This window comes from Dipodomys merriami, unplaced genomic scaffold (assembly GCF_024711535.1).
Source record: "Dipodomys merriami isolate MVZ:Mamm:240054 unplaced genomic scaffold, mDipMer1.0.p SCAF_5, whole genome shotgun sequence".
In the NCBI taxonomy this organism is placed as follows: domain Eukaryota; kingdom Metazoa; phylum Chordata; class Mammalia; order Rodentia; family Heteromyidae; genus Dipodomys; species Dipodomys merriami.
In genome coordinates, this window is record NW_027206068.1 from 5,006,438 (window position 1) to 5,023,111 (window position 16,674).

Below are 16,674 nucleotides of genomic sequence, written 5' to 3' on the forward strand. Positions count from 1 at the left end.
AGCTTTTGTGTTTACTGTTTGAATTACAAATGAATCTTGTTGTATATATTGTTCATGCTATTGTAAGAGTCTGCATTGTTACAGTATTTCTTTTTACTTTATAAAGAATAATGAAGGTTGATTTCCCACCCACGCCCCCCCCCCCCAAGAACATACAGTTGTTCTAGTGCTGCTGGTTGAAAAGCCTTTTCTTTTCCTTACTGAATTTTGTTGACAAACTGAATTTGTATGTCTATTTCTAGATTCTCTCTGATCCTTTAGTTGTGACTTACTCTAGACTATTCTGAGGTGGGGTTTTTTGTTGTTGCTCTTTTTTTCTCTCTTTCTCTCCTTGAACTTGTTTTGTATATATGATACCACTTGAGCCACATCCCAGTCCCTTTTTATTTTGTTCATTTTCAGATAAGTTCTTATTTTTGCAAGGAGCCTCTTAACCATTAACCTTCTAACTCTGCTCTTGCACAGCTAGAATTACAGGTTTGGGCCAGCAGGCCCAGCTTGGTTGTTTTTGAGATGGGATCTTGCTAACTTTTTGCCCTGTCTGGCCAGAAACAAGGATATTCTTTCCTTTTTTTTTTTTTTTTTTTTTTTTGTCGGTTGTGGGGCTTGAACTCTGGGCCTGGGCGCTGTCCCTCAGCTCTTTAGCTCAAGGCTAGTGCTCTACCACTTGAGCAACAGCGCCACTTCTGGTTTTCTGGTGGTTTATTGGAGATAAGAGTCTCATGGACTTTCAGGCCTGGGCTGGCTTTGAACTGTGATCCTCAGATCTCAGCCTCCTGAGTTGCTAGTATTACAGACATGAGCCACCAGTGCCAGGCTGAAGATAGTCTTATCTCTGCCTTCACATAACTGAGAATCAGGCATTCTCAGCCCAGATTATACTGCTGTGATTACAACACCTCTGTTTTAGTATACACTGGATACTATTCCATGATCACTTAAATTTCTGTTTTGATTACTTTCAACTTCTAAGTAAATGCCCTGTAAGAATCTATAAAACATACTGGGATTTATATTGGGAGTATGTAAGAAAGTGTTGTTGTGATGAGAAGTGGTGTTTTAACATATTTATCCTTCCAGTTAATGAATTTATTACATTTCTTCAGTCATTTATGTCATGTTTTCCTAAACTGTGTTTCAACTTTTTCCTCATATGCACATTTTTCTAAACTTTGTCAATTTTGTATTTAGTGTAATGTAAATATTTTTAAATGGTTACATTTGATAGTGAACAAAATAATATTTGTTGTTTTATAGAATATAGTTTAGCTCTGCTTTTAAATTCAATTGACAGTATTTGATTTGATTTAACTCTTAGCATCCTGATATTCCTTTACATCCATCTTTTAAATTTTATTCCTTTACTCTGTCTTCTTTTGATTGTGCCTTTTCAAATTGATTATATTTTATAACCGTACTTCCACAATTTCTTCGTTGTTTTTGCTCTGAGGAAGAATTTCTTTCTTCCTCATCTTTAAAAAAATCTTTAAACTGTATAAGTCTAGGACAAGCAGAAAAGGTCAAAAGCTGTATACATATGACCAATGTTAAGTGAAAAAAAAGGAGGAAGAACATACAAGAGAAACAAAAAAAATCACAGCACATTTTGAATATGTTAAAACCAATGCCAAGAAAATGAATACGTTAAAACCAATACCAAGAAAATGAATACGTTAAAACCAATACCAAGAAAATTACTTTCTTGGTATTCAAAATGTACTATGTGATTTTTTTTGTTTCTCTTGTATGTTCTTCCCCTACAGTATAACACCTATTTTCATTGTATTTGATGTAGGTGCCTGAATCTTGTATATACATTTTTCTAATTTAGGGAGGGGAAGGGAAATAACCAAATGCTGAAATAAGGATGCAGGTTGACCCATTGTAGCAATGAGATATATAAGACACTACGTTGAAAACAAACTTTACACCTGGGGCGGGAGGAGTTGGGGACATGGGGAGGGAAAGGGTGGTAGGGGAAAAAGGAAGGAGGAGATAACAATGCTTGATAGGAAATATACTCATTATCTTACTCATGTAACTAACCCCTCTGTAAAGTATTTTTACAGTTAAAAAGAACATATTAAAAAATTTAAACTTACCAGGATTTTGTTGTTGTTGTCACTGTTAGTCGTCCTTGTTCTGGGGCCTAAACTTCAGGTCTGGGAGCTGTCCCTGAGCTTTTTTGCTCAAGGCTAACACTCTATCAACTGAGCCACAGCTTCACTTAAGCTTTTTAGTGATTTATTGGGGGTATGAAGACTTTCCTGCCTGGGCTGTCTTTGAACCTTGATCCTCAGATCTTAGCTTCCTGTGTAGCTAGAATTACAGATGTGAGCCACCTGTACCTGACTTTGATCAGTTTTTTTTAATTCATTTTTTTCTTTGTGGCTTGTTTTAAAGTGGTTTTGCTTTTAAGTTTTAACATATATGTATATTTGAAATTATTTCTGAGCCTTCATGACATTTAGCTCTCATGAATTGCTTTTATGTTTGTTTTTATATTTTGTTGTTTATATTTTTCTAGTTAAAATTATTTCAGAAGGCCAGTGACATTGTATCTACTTCTCACTTTTCTTTCCTTGTAACATATAAAGATTCTTTTTTCTGCTATTTTTATTCATTCAGAATTTATTTTGTCACCTATTTCTGGAGTTAATAGCTTTCATCAGTTCAAAAATATTTTTAGCCAGAATCCTTTTGAAAGTATTGTTTCCCTTTTGCCTTTCTGGGATTTCAGTTCACTGTATTTTTCATTTTCTTATTGATTTTTCTGTGTTTATTGTTCAATCTTACAGTTTTTTTTCCTTCTTATGTTTTACATTGTGAATGATTTTTTCATATATTCATTACATTTTATTTTTCTAGCTCAGTTCTCTATTGAACTTTTAATTTTATTCCATTTACTCTTTGTAGTTCACATAGGCTAACTTTCAGATATGCTGTCTGTGCTTCATATTCTTATTTCATTTTCATATCTATATATTTTAAACATATCATTTTTATAGTTGATATTCCATTATCTGGTAGTTGAACCTGGCTGTTTGTTGAACTGTATACTTTATAATTCAGATTGGTGTAACTATAAGGCTTTTATTTAAAAATAGCCAGTTGATCAGAGGCCAGAGTTGTACTTTTGAGTCCAGACATGGGAGTGGTCCACCTATGTTGCTGACAGTGTGTTGGTCAAGACATCTGAGCCTGTAGAAGGGTCTAGCAACTTTAAGGGAGTTATCTCTCTCCTCTCCCAATATCTGCACATTTAAAGGAAAAATAATTCTTTGAAAGATTTACCAGTACTTAACAGTACTCTGTTGCATTTAAATTCAAGGAGCTATCTTAATTTTTCTCAGTTGTCTATCTGTATATTATCAAAATTTTAAAGGATCAAAACAATTTGTTATATATTCAGAATATGTCTTTCTCTTCTATATAGAGGTACATTTGGAAATACTTTATGTATAGAAATGACATCTTTTTTATTTTTACATAGTATTTATATTCTATGAAATAGACCAAGAAACTTAGAAACTTTGTTTTATAATGATTCTACCTTATTATTCTAAATTTATATTTATTTGTAGTTAATAAACTTTTTTTATTTTAGGCTAAAACTCTCATAGAAAGATTTTTTAATCAGCAAGTAGAAGCTATTGGCAGACGTTCAGAACCATTGCCTGAAATATACTATATTGAAGGTACTCTCCAAATGGTTTGGATCAATCGCTGCTTTCCGGGATATGGAATGAATGTCCTGAAGCATCCAAAATGTCCTGAGTGCTGTGGTATGTAATGAATTGTGCTCTCATGTTTTGTATGGATGAAAATTCGCACATTTCCACTGTGCCGAAGTGAATACATACATTATTTAGTTTACTTGAAGTTGTGTGTTTAAAAAGCCTGTAGGTTAAATATGTACAAAAATAAAACTGGCCAGGGGCTAGTGGCTCAGGCATGTAATCCTAGTTACTCAGGAGGCAGAGATCTGAGGATTGTGGTTTGAAGCCGCCCAGGCAGGAAAGTTCACAAAACTCTTACCTAAATTAACCAGCAGAAAGCTGTAAGTAGAGTTCTGACTTAGTTGGTAGAGCAAGCACTAGCGTTGAGTAGAAAATGCTAAGGGCCAGCATTCAGGCCCGTGAGTTCAAACACAACCATACAAAAGAGAATTATAAAAAAAAATAAAAGCTGACTTCATTTTGTTCTTAGTATTAACATTATGGCAAAGGTGGTTGTTAGGCAGTTGTTAGGGAATAAACACAGCTATAGATAGAAGGCACTTGATTTATTTACCCTAAGTCAAGGCAAATAATACACCTTTTAGAAACTGTTATTGGTAAGTTTGGCTCTCTTTGTGATTTTTTTTTTTTTTTTTTTGGTTGGTTGGTTTTTTGGAGCTTGAACTCTGGGCCTGGGCACTGTCCTTCAGCTCTTCAGCTCAAGGCAAGCACTCTACCACTAGTCACAGTGCCACTTCAGGTTTTCTGGTGGTTTATTGGAGATAAGAGTCTCACAGACTTTCCTGCCTGAGCTGGCTTTGAACTGCAATCCTCAGATCTCAGCCTCCTGAGTAGCTAGGATGATAGGCATGAGCCACCAGCACCCGGCCTTTTGTTTTGTTTTGAAGTAAGTACTTGAATTATTTTGTTGCAGGTTTTTTTTTTTGTTTTGTTTTGGGTTCCCCGCCCTTCCCCCCCCCCCCCCCCCCCGACTTGGCCATAGCACTGAAGGATCTGAACCACTCTGTCATACATTTATCTTCCAGCTTTGTTAGAGAGGCATTACTTCCATAGAGGTTGTTAAAGAAAATGAAGGGGAAAGGAAAATGCTAGACTCAATCTTCAACAGGCTAGGACTGCTTCTTGAGGCACAGCGAGGGGTATAACCTTCCTATAAGAATGAAGGTTTTACAAGGAGGTGGATTCAGATCCATCTTATATGTGTCTTAACAAGGAAACAAAAGAATAACAATCAGGCTGTAGTCACTCAAGGGTTAGGAGCAAGTACTTTAGGTTAGGTCCAGAGTGGAATGTCCCATCTTACAGTGATGACCAGACCTAGGTTGGAATGGGCTGCTTGGGTAAGGCATGGGTCAAGCATGTTCATGTACACCTGGGGTTTTGGTTGACCTGGTGAAATAAGGTGAGGGTCAATCTTTCAGATATAGTTGGTTTAAAATGCATACAATGGACTTACTTAGTTTCTGTTATTAGGAATTGTGAAATTTTAATTCTGAAAATATTTCCAGCATAGCCAGGTGCCGGTGGCTCATGCCTGTAATCCTAGCTACTCAGGAGGCTGAGATCTGAGGATTGCAGTTCAAAGCCAGCCTGGGCAGAAAAGTCTGTGAGACTCTTATTTTCAATAAACCTCTAGAAAACCGGAAGTGGCGCTGTGGCTCAAATGGTGAAGAGCTGAGGGATAGCTCTCAAGCCCAGACTTCAAGCCCCACGACTGACAAAAAAAAAAATTTTTTTTCAGCATAATTGACACTAAATACCATTTTCACTCAGCCTTCTCTGATTAATTTTCCTTTTTTCTATTAAGCTAGATTAAAAGCCTTTAAATTAATTGAATACTAAGTATTCTTTATACTCTAATTTGGTTGTTTTGCTTTGTAAATTTTCTTGTTTTTGTTATATGAAATTTGGGAAAATACACTGAAAAGGTTTCCTTAGGAAATAGAGTATAAATTTAACAAATAAAACACTTATAGACACCAATTTTGTAATGCTTTTGATGATGGAAGACTACACATATCACTCTAGAATATTGATAAAGATGAAGAAATCTTAGAAATAGAAATAAAATACAGTCTATATGCATTTATATTTGTATTCAATAAAGACAAACTAAAAATTTTTAAGCATAACTTTTTCAAGTGAAATAGTAGTTTTGGACCGGTGAGGATTACAAATAGTAGTTTTGGACCGGTGAGGATTACCTTTAATTAACATACGTATTTATCCTGAGATGGTATTAGTAATATATCCTGTACTTTTGTTGTACATAATTGTCAATTGTCAATTGTTAAGTAGATAAATTTGTTTTAAAATATTTTTAGACTCTAAAAATTTATCCTGTTCATATGCTCAACCTTGAGGAGCCCTTGATGTAATTTCAAGTCAAAAGATCAGAAACAACAACAAAAAAGTTTTCATGGTATTCTTTTACTTCATGTACTTAAGCTTACAGAGTTCTTTTTTTTTTTTTTTTTGTCGGTCATGGGGCTTGAACTCTGGGCTTGGGCGATGTTCCTGAACTCTTCAGCTCAAGGCGAGTGCTCTACTGCTTGAGCTACAGCGCCACTTCCTACAGAGTTCTTTTATCACTGAGAAAGAAAACTTACTTCTTCAGATCCACAAAGCTCTGTATTCTTAATTTTAAGAATTATGTTTCTTAGAAATATAGATTAAGTAAAAAATTATGGTCAAAGAATAGGTTTTCTCTGAATTGGTAATAGAATATATTCAAAAAATATTCTTTCAAAAGATATAAATTAACTCACATTCCACCAAAACGAATACCAGGAAACTGGACTAGAGTGGTATGGGGAAGGTCAAAAGATTGGTGGGAGAATATAGTCATAATATTCAGTGGATAACCTATGAAACTAAGAAAATTAAGGGAAAGGATTAGGTTGAGAGCGATGGGGGAGAATGAAGAAAGGAATGATATTTAGATCAATAGATCAAGATACATTGCATTTATAAAATGATTTGTTGAATGGTAACTTCTTTGTATAACTACTTAAAGATAATAAAAATAGAATTAAAAATATACTTGGTTTACACAAAGCAGACCTTCTAATGGGAACAACACACCTTACTGAAATTTAATGAAATACCATAAATATTTAAAAAAAATTAGCAATAAAATATAGACTTCCTGGTCAAAATCTTACATTAAAAAAAAAAAAAAAAGGTTTTAGCTGTGATAGAGTAGCTTAAAGCAAGCATAAACCAAAGGAGTCAGTGAACGTATGAAAACTTTTGTATGGGAACTTGATTGGTGAGAAACAGAGAAGCCACATTTTGAGAGGTCAAATTGGGAGTCTTTATTAGAAAGCTGGTGACTGTAGGTGGACTCTAGTCTCAAAGGCCTGCAGCCCCACATACAACTTATACAAGGCTTTTTTATTTTTTTTGGTTGGTTGTGGGGCCTGAACTCTGGGCCTGGGCGCTAACCCTCAGCTCCTCAGTTCAAGGCTAGAGCTCTATCACTTGAGCTATGGTACCACACTTCCAGCTTTTTCTGCTTATGTGGTGCTGAGGAATCAAACTCAAGGCCTCATGCATGCAAGGCAAGCACTCTACCACTGAGCTACCTTCCCAGCCTCTGTGCAAAGCTTTTAAAGACAAAAAACAGAACTCATACAAAGCTTTTAAAGACAAAAACCACCTGTTTGGGCTAGAGACCCAATTCCAACAGAAGCAGACCATATGGGGGAAATTCAGGTACAAGTAAAACTTTCTTGAGGCTAAACAGCATAATATCTGTATATTCTCTGAAGCAGAGCTCTCCTAACTCTCCTAGAATAAACATCTGAAATTCAAAGCATAGCTTGTCTCATCTTTAAGCTTTTTAGAGCTGGATAGAATGCCCCTCTATACAGCAAGGCACCAGGAAGGCCAGGTGTGTTACTGAGACCCAGTCTCCTTAATTCAAAACTACTTGTTCTTTGGAAGACAGGTATCAGGTCTTAAGGATTCCAAGAACATTGCTCCTGGATAGAAGGAACCTGTGGAAGTAAATAAATGATAGTAGCCATTGTATGCAGGCCATGGGACATCATATTGATGTGCTAAAATCAACAGTTGTCAACTTAGAATACTATACCTAGTGGTAATAGCTAACAAGAGTGATGGCAAAATATAAACACCTCTAAACATAACGTAAGTTGTCATAGGCATACACTAAAAGGAATAGTACAGGGAATTCTTTGGGTAGTCAGAAATGACAGAAGTATTTTGAAGCAAGAGTGAAAGAGATGAAAGGCAATTATGCCCCACCACACAGATTGACTAAGAAAGCGAGAAAATCTTAGCCAGGCAAATTCTGACAGGCAAATTATATCCAAATATATAAAGAACACAAAAATTCAATAGCAGAATAATAATTTAAAATTAATACAGTTGCCACATTTTGAACACTTTAATTTTAGAGGACCATGTGATCCTGTTAGATCTGTTTCATAGTAATTCTGGCCACATCTGCCATATCTCCAAGGAACAATGCTTTTTTAATATTATGTACATGTTATTATTATTAAACATATCACTAAACATAGTATTAAACATGTCATTTTAACTAATTGAATTTTAATATATAAATTGAATGGTTTTAAATGCAACCATTGCTGTTACCTATTTAAAACCTTTTTCTTATTCTTTACAAATTCTTTGTCAGTTAAACAGTAACTCTCCATTTTCCATGTCCTTGGCTCCTAATAATTATTCAGATTCCTTTCTATCAATTTTTCTATTCTCGGTTACTCATATAAATGAAACCATACAGTATTCATCCTGTGTGTTTAGCTCATGTATATTCAACATGTTCTGTTGGTTCTACTGAGGCACATTTAGTTGTTTCCATGTTTTGGCTATTGTGAATGGTGTTGCTATGAGACCTGGTGTTGATATATCTTTCTGAGCCCTTTTCACATCCTTGCACTTACACTTAAGAGTGGAGTTGCGGGATCATGTGATAATTCTGTATGTAACCAAGCTGTTTACTATAGAAACTGTGTTTTATCTTAGTGCCACTAAGGCACAGCAGTTCTGATTTCTCTGTATACTCATCAACATGGTTAGTATTTGTTCTTAATATCTATGAATTTAAAATAAGTGGTACCTCATTGTGGCTTAGCTTTTATTTTCATAATGACTAATGTATAGCATCTTTGTTATATATGTTTATTAGTCATTTGTGTATCTTCTTTAGAGACATTTCTATTCAAGTCTTTTGCCTAGTTTTAATATGATAATTTTTGAGTTTTAGAAGTTCTGTATATGTTCTAAATTTGAAAACCCAATCAAATATCATTTTCTCCCCTTAGGTGGGGTTTTCATTAGTTCTTTTGGCAGTCCTAAAGCAGAGTTTCATGATTGCTAAGAAGGCTTTCTACCTCTTAAGCTATACCTCTAACCCCTTTTTTTGCTTTTAGTAATTTTCCACGTAAGGTCTCAGATGTTTTTACAAAGGCCAGCCATGACCACAGTCTTCCTACTTAGGATTTCTGCATAGATAAGATGGCACATCATCCCCCAGCTTTTTAAAGTTTAGATTTGGTTTCTCTTAACTTCTTGTGTGGGTTGTCTTCAAAACATAGTCATCCTGATCTGTGAGCCTCTGACACAGTCCGGCCTGTGGATTTGGGGGATATGAGTTTTTTTATTTTCTTGGGTTTTACTCTTTTTTTTTTTTAATTGGTGCTGGTCCTTGGGTGCTATGCCCGAACTTTTGTGCTCAAGGTTAATGGTCTGTCACTTGAGACAGGGCTCCCTTCCTGATTTTTGTTCATTAAGTGGTGATAAGAGTCTCCACGTCTGGGTTGGCTTTGAACCGTGATCCTCAGATCTTAGCCTCCTGAGTATTACAGGCATGACCCACCAGTACCCAGCATGGTTTTATTCTTTTCATACTATTCTAAGATTCACAAAATTGTAAATTTGATTGAATTCCAAGTTATTCTTTTCTTGTATTGCCTATGTTGTTGGTGTCTTATCCAAAAGTCTTTGCAAAATCCAGTGTCACAAAACTCTATCTAAATGTTTTCTAATTTGTAAAAGCATTAGCTGTTATCTTAGATCTATTAATTATTTTGAGATAATTTCTGTATATGATGCAATCTAAGGCTCTACCTCAGTTTATTTGCATGTAAACATCCAGTTTTCTGAGCACAATTTGTTAAAAATGTTAGCATTTACCCATGTTGAAAATCAGTAACAGTATTTGTAAGGGTTTGTTTCTGGGCCTTCTGTTCTGTTCTAGTGGTCTCTGTGTCTGTATGCTACTACCATACTATGTTAGTTCCTGTAGTATTTGTTATAAGATCATATTAAAGCTGTAGATTGCCTTGGGTAGCATCGTTATTTTTTAAATATCTCTTCTGGTTGGGCACCAGACGCTCATGCTTACAATCCAAGCTATTCAGGAGGCTGAGTTCTGAGGATTGCAGTTTAAAATCAGTCTGGGCAGGAAAATCCATCAATTATCTCTGAATAACCATCAAAAAGCTAGATGTAGTGCTATGACCCAAGTGCTATAGCACTAGCCTTGGGCAGCAAGCCCTTATGTCAAACCCCAGTACTGCCCCCCACAAAACAAACAAATTATTTTAGCCCATGGATATGACTCAGCTTTACCCTTATTTATGTATTTTATTTTCTGTCAGCAGGATGGTAAGTGTATTCAGTTTTTTTTTTTAATTTTTCCTTTTTTTGATGGTATTATGAATGGATTTTTTTCTTAATTTTACATTTGATATTTACTACTAATATATACAAATGCAAGTATTTTACACATTAATTTTATATGCCACAACATTGCTGAACTTACTAGATCTAAGAAGTTAAAAAATATATGTGTATTTTGGAGCTGGATGACAAGGGTTCATTAGCTACTTAGGAGGATTGAGGTTTGAGGACAGCTTGGGAAGTAAACTTGGTTAGACTCTAGCTCCAAAATAACAACCAAAAGTCAGTGCTGAAAGTGTGGCTTAAGTGGTACACTATCAGACAAACAAGGAAGAGGCCTGAATTCAATCACCAGTACTACCAAAAAGCAAGCGGAAAGAACTTTGAAGATTTTTTTACATGAAACTCATGCCATCTGTTCACAGATAGTTGTACTTTTTTGTTATTGTTGGATAATACTTTTTTTAGCCAGGTTGCTCTGGCAAGAATTTCTAATATCACATTGCATATTAGTGGCAAAGTATTTCCTATGTCTTGTTCCTGATCTAAGGAGAAAAGGTTTCATTCTTTTCATGGTTCAGTATGGTGTTACCTCTGAGCTTTTCATTTAAGGCCTTAACTGTGGGAGTAGTTATTTTTCTATTCAGTTCTTAGACATTTTTATCAAAAAGGGTTTTACCATTGGAAAGATAGTTTGTCTGCATCTTTTTTTCTAACTATTTTGGCTTTTCTTATATTCTGTTAATGTGATAAATACATTTTTTGGTATGTCAAGCCATACTGGCAATGAAACTATCTTGACTGTTGTATGCAATTTAATATGTTGGTGAATTTGATTTGCTAATATTTCATTGAAGAATTTTATATCAGTACAAATAATGGTTATTGGTTTATAGTTGTCTTATAAAGGTATCTTTTCCTGAATTCATTGTCACGAATTTGGCCTCATTTTGAATTTGAAAATGTTCTCCTTTCTTCAGACTGAATGAGTTTTTTAAGATGTTTATTACTTCTATGGAAGTGTGGTGGAATTCACTAGTGAAACCATTTGGCTGGTATTTGATACCAGGTCAGTTCAAATTTTTATTTCCTTTCCCCCTTTCCCCTTCCCCCTTCCCCCTTCCCCCTTCCCCCTTCCCTTCCCTTTCCCTATCCCCTCCTTCCTTTCTTCCTTCCTTCCTTCCTTCCTTCCGCCCTGTCTCATGGCCTGGGTGCTGTCCCTGAATTTTTTTATTTTTATTTTTGCTTAAGCCTACAGCTCTACCACTTCAGCCACAACTCTACTTCTAGTTTTTTAAGTAGTTTATTGGAGGTAAGAGTCTCTTGGACTTTCTTGCCCAGATTGGTTGAACTACAATCTTCAGATCTCAGCCTCCTGAGTTGCTAGTATTACTGGTCGTGAGCCACCAGCACCCAGCTTGGGTTATAAAACTTTTTAAATATTCTTATTACTCCTTCATCTTTTTGTGCAAAATCAATAGTATAATATATTCTTTTTACTCCTCCATCTTTTTGTACAAAATCAAATAGTAATGTCACCACTTACAGGTAAATTGTGAATTCAGTCATTAGAATCTTCCCTCATTTTTTAAGTCATTTTTTCTTAGGCTAGCTAATATCTGGTCAGTTTGGGGGAATTTGGGCTTTATTTTGTTTTGTTACTCGAGGACCTTTTGTTATTCTTTGTCCATGTTTAGTTTTATTGGTTTTTCTTTATGGTCTTATAGACTTGTCAGTGCTATAAGGAAATAAATAAAAGACATGCACAACAGAAGTGAATTAAATGTTTGCAAATTATTAATTTTATAAAAATGAGTTGCTTACAAAATAACTATGAATTAATGATAAGCATAAGGATCCAGGTTAATATTTTTTAATGAGTTAAAGATAAATGGAAAATTAGTTCATTAAAGCAGTTCTGTTGTAGAGAAAAATACAGTATAATTTTGATAAGCCTTAGAAAGGAAGGTGAGAACTGTATAAGGTCCTAGTAGTAAATTTAAAGGAATTGGCACAACTAAGGATTACCACCTTCAGTGCTTGGAAGGACTAAATATATTTGAGATGACAATTATCATTAATTTGTCTCTAAATTCAATGAAATCGAGTTATATTAGACTTGTTCATATATATTTGCATGCTAATTCACAAAGTAATTCAAAGGAGAGAGAGTAGTCAAATCAATTTTAAAAATAATATGGTAAGGGATAGTAGGAGAAAAACAAAGGAGGGGGGTAACAATGTTCAACAAAAAATGTACTCATCTTACTCATGTAACTGTAACCCCTCTGTACAGCATCTTTACAATAAAGTAAAATTTAAAAATAAATAAAAATTAAAATACGATACAAAAGTTCTAGTTATCAAAAAAATAATGTTGGAAGAATACCTCTATGTGATTAGTTATTATAAAGTTATAATGGTCAAGGCAGTTACATTTTAGTGAAATGATAGACATACAAGGTGAATGTAGCAGAATTACACACACGTAGTCACTTGAATTGCTTGAAAAGTATTATGGTGTTTAATGCACAAAGAGGAATTTGTCCATTAAATAGCACTCAATCATCAGTATAGTATTATCACTATGGTAAAAATGATCATCAACTTTTATTTAACATCATGTAGAAAAATGAACTCAAAATTGGTTATAGATTTAATTGTACAATCCAAAAATAAAGGTGAAAATTTTACTGATCTTAAGAGTAGAAAAGGTTTACCTAGAACACAAATTTGTGAATTACCAAACAAATACCTAATAAAATAGATGAACTTCTCCAACATTTTCTTTGAAAACAAAAAAAGCAAATAACAATGGAAGAAAATAATTGATGTACATGTACCACAAAGATACTCTGTGGATAGTATATTGAGAACTTACCAGACAATAATTATATGATAAATAGTTCATTTAAAAATAGGAAAGATATTCAAACTGACAGTCTAATAGAAAAGGATAGACATGAGGCACTTAGGAAAATGCTCAGATATTATTTAATTAGTATAAAAAATGAAGATGACAATGAGATCAAAATTAAAAAGCTTAAACCTAGCATGTTTTTGGAAAGATTTGAAGCAATTAGAATTTTTAAATTACTGACATGAGATAACATAGTCACGTTAGTAAATAATTTGGCTTTCATTTATATATAAAGTTAAATATAAACTTACCATATTACATCAAATCATAAGTCATCATTATTTAGATATTCTTTTTCTGTTTAACAGTTTCTCACTATTTTTTGTTTTTTGAAGGCTTTATCAGGAGTAGTTAATTTTGCCCAGTGCTTTAAAATAATTACATAATTAAATTTTTAAAAATTTAAATCTGGGGCTGGAAAGGTGGCTTAGTGGTAGAGTGCTTGCCATGCATACATGAGGCACTGGGTTTGATTCTTCAACACCACATAAGCAGAAAAAAAAACAGATGTGGCTAAAGTGGTGAAGCCCTAGCCTTCTGCTGAAGAGCTGAGGGAAAGTGCCCAGGCACAGAGTTCAGGCCCCATGACAGACAAAAAACAAAAATCTAATTGGATTTTCCTAATCCTATGCCAGCCTTGTATTATTACTGGGATAAATCCTGTCTGGTATTGATTCTTCCAGTTTATTATTTGATTTAGTTTGTTAATATTTACATCTTTTTATAAGGAATATTGTGTTTTTATAGTGTTTTTAGACTAAGATTAAGTTGGCTTAATGAATTTGCATAATGTTTTTGGAATTCTGACAGCAAGTATGTTAAACTTACAGATCAATGTGGTATTTGTGGAATTGTGATCATTTTACTATATTAAAATGATATGAGCATTAGTGTATATCAACACACATAGAGGGTATATAGTGTATATAGTGGTATTTCATTTTTTCAGTGGTTTATACTTCTCACTTCTGAGGGGAGGGTAGTACAGTACTAGGATTACTAAGCAGGTATCTTACCACTTGAACCACTTTCGGAGTCCTTTTGTGTTGGTTAATTTGGTTACTTTTACTTTCAAGATAGGAACTTGCATTATGCCCAGGTCATCCTAGACTGTGTGATCTTCCTATTTGACTTTTCTTGTGCTGCTGGAATGACAGGTACATGCCACTGTGCCCAGCCACTGTGCCTTTCCACGTATGTACCTTGGGATGACAGGTACATACATGCCAAGTGCTCATACATTAATTGAGTTCAAGTTTTGTAGTCTTATATGCCAGAGCTGAGCTCGAATCTCCTTGATCTCCATCTCCTAAATACCTAAGATTGCAGGCTGGTACACAGCTTTGCTGTTTTTGTTTTTGTTTTTGTTTTGATAGGAGAGGTAAATTTGTAATCTTTTATTTAAACACTTAAAATTTAAAAAAAAATCACGGGCTACTGATTTCCAGGCCCCATTTCTTTTCTATTACTTTTATTACTATTATTACTATTATTATTATTATTATTATTATTATCTAGAGCTCTTCTATGTGGTTATTAGACTCATCTAATTATTTTACTTTGTAGATAGCTATTATATTTGCCAATATTTAGAAATATGTTTGGGTTTGTTTATTAGCCTTGTCTCTTGCTACTGCTCTAATAAATTCATGTAATTTAGGAAAACGGATTATTTTATTTTATTTTTTGGTAGAGTTTTTCTATAAAGGCATTGACTTTTAGATATTTCTTTTGTTTAAGTAAAAGCTATGTGCATATTAAAACTTCATTTAATTGCTGTTTTAGATTCATTTAATTAGATTTATTTTAATAAATAATTATTTCTCTTGTACTTAAATTCAAAATAGTTTATATATTGTATGTTTTTCTAAATACAAGTGGAATACCTGAAAACCTTGGGAGCAGAAATGTTTTGGATTTGGGATTTATTTCTGTACTCTGGAATATTTATATAATTACTATGAGGTATCTGGGAGTAGGACTGAAGTCTACATACAAAAATGTTTATAGTGTATCATATGCATCTTATATACATGTTCGGAAGATGATTTTATACATTGTTTTAGATCTCTGAATTTTGTTTTTGACCTGCCATATGAGGTTAGAGAGGGAATTCTTCACTATGGCATCGTGTCAGTACTAAAAAATAAATTAACTTCAAATTAGAGATTCCCTACCTAAATCTTACTGTTCTTGGCTTTTATATAATCCTGTGTCACTTTAGTTAATCCAAGTGGTTTAAATGTCTCACCATGTAGCTTTTGCTAGTGAAAGTGCCCTTGCTGACTTAAAAATGAGTATTTTGTTAACTTTTTAACAAATAAATGTACATGAAATGGAATAGTTGATTCAACTTTTTTTTTATTTCTTGTTTATAGAACTTTCACATTGACCCATTCAGTTCTGTCTTTTTTTGCTTCTATTAATTTGGTTGTTTACTCTATGCTGTTTGCTCTTTATTTCCTAATACATTGCTTATTTTGTCATTATAAAATGCCCCTTCATACTTCCAAATTACTCTTTTGCTTCAATATTGCATTCTTCAATTAGTGTAGCTAGTCTTATCCTTACTATTTTAGAAGCTTTTTTTCTACTCCGTTTACTTCAACCTTTATATGTATCAATTTTAGGCAGTATATTCCTGATTCTTTTGTAAAATTAATTTTTAAAGTATGTGTATCTTTTTTTTATTTTATTCTATTTAATTTGTTTTCCAGTCTTTTGATGTTGTTTTGTTCTTTTCTTTTTACTGTTGTTGAGGACCTGAAACTTGTCAGGCAAGTCAGTGTTCTACCACTTTGGACACTTCCCAGTCCCTTTGGCTATTTTTAGCTTTTTTTAAAACTTTTTTTGTTATATTTTAATATTTTAAGATAAATCAGTTTATGAATATAATGCAAAATGATTGCTGTCACCTTTTTCAATGCTCTCCCCCATCCCTTCCAACCCCACCCTTCCTCTCCATTTTATTTATGATTATGATTATTATTAATACTGTACAGATGGGTTAGAATTACATGAGCAAGGTAATTAGTACATTTCTTTCTTTTTCTTTGGGGGGGGGAGGTCCAGTCATGGGGCCTGAACTCTGGGCCTGGGTGCTGATCTTCAGCTCTTCAGCTCAAGGATAGCACTCTACCACTTGAGCCACAGCACCACTTCCGGCTTTTTTTTCTGCTTATGTGGTGCTGAGGAATCAAATCCAGGGCCTCATGCATGCAAGGCAAGCGCTCTACCACTGAGCCACCTTCCCAGCCCTAGTGAGTACATTTCTTATCAAGCATTGTTGCCTCCTCCTTTATTTCCCCTTACCATCCCTGCCCTCCTTGCTCCCCA

The 16,674-nt window shown here is 34.2% G+C and overlaps 1 protein-coding gene across 1 annotated transcript in view; it reads left to right on the forward strand.

The window, feature by feature from the left end:
• The window catches only part of Zpbp (zona pellucida binding protein), a gene marked incomplete at its 5' end in the record, with an annotated part of 112,679 nt that overhangs the window by 75,225 nt on the left and 20,780 nt on the right, over nt 1-16,674 (forward strand). The window contains one exon of the mRNA XM_069997217.1: nt 3,608-3,785. Within this exon, the coding sequence (XP_069853318.1) occupies nt 3,608-3,785 (178 nt within the window). The remainder of the gene's footprint in view (nt 1-3,607; nt 3,786-16,674) is intronic.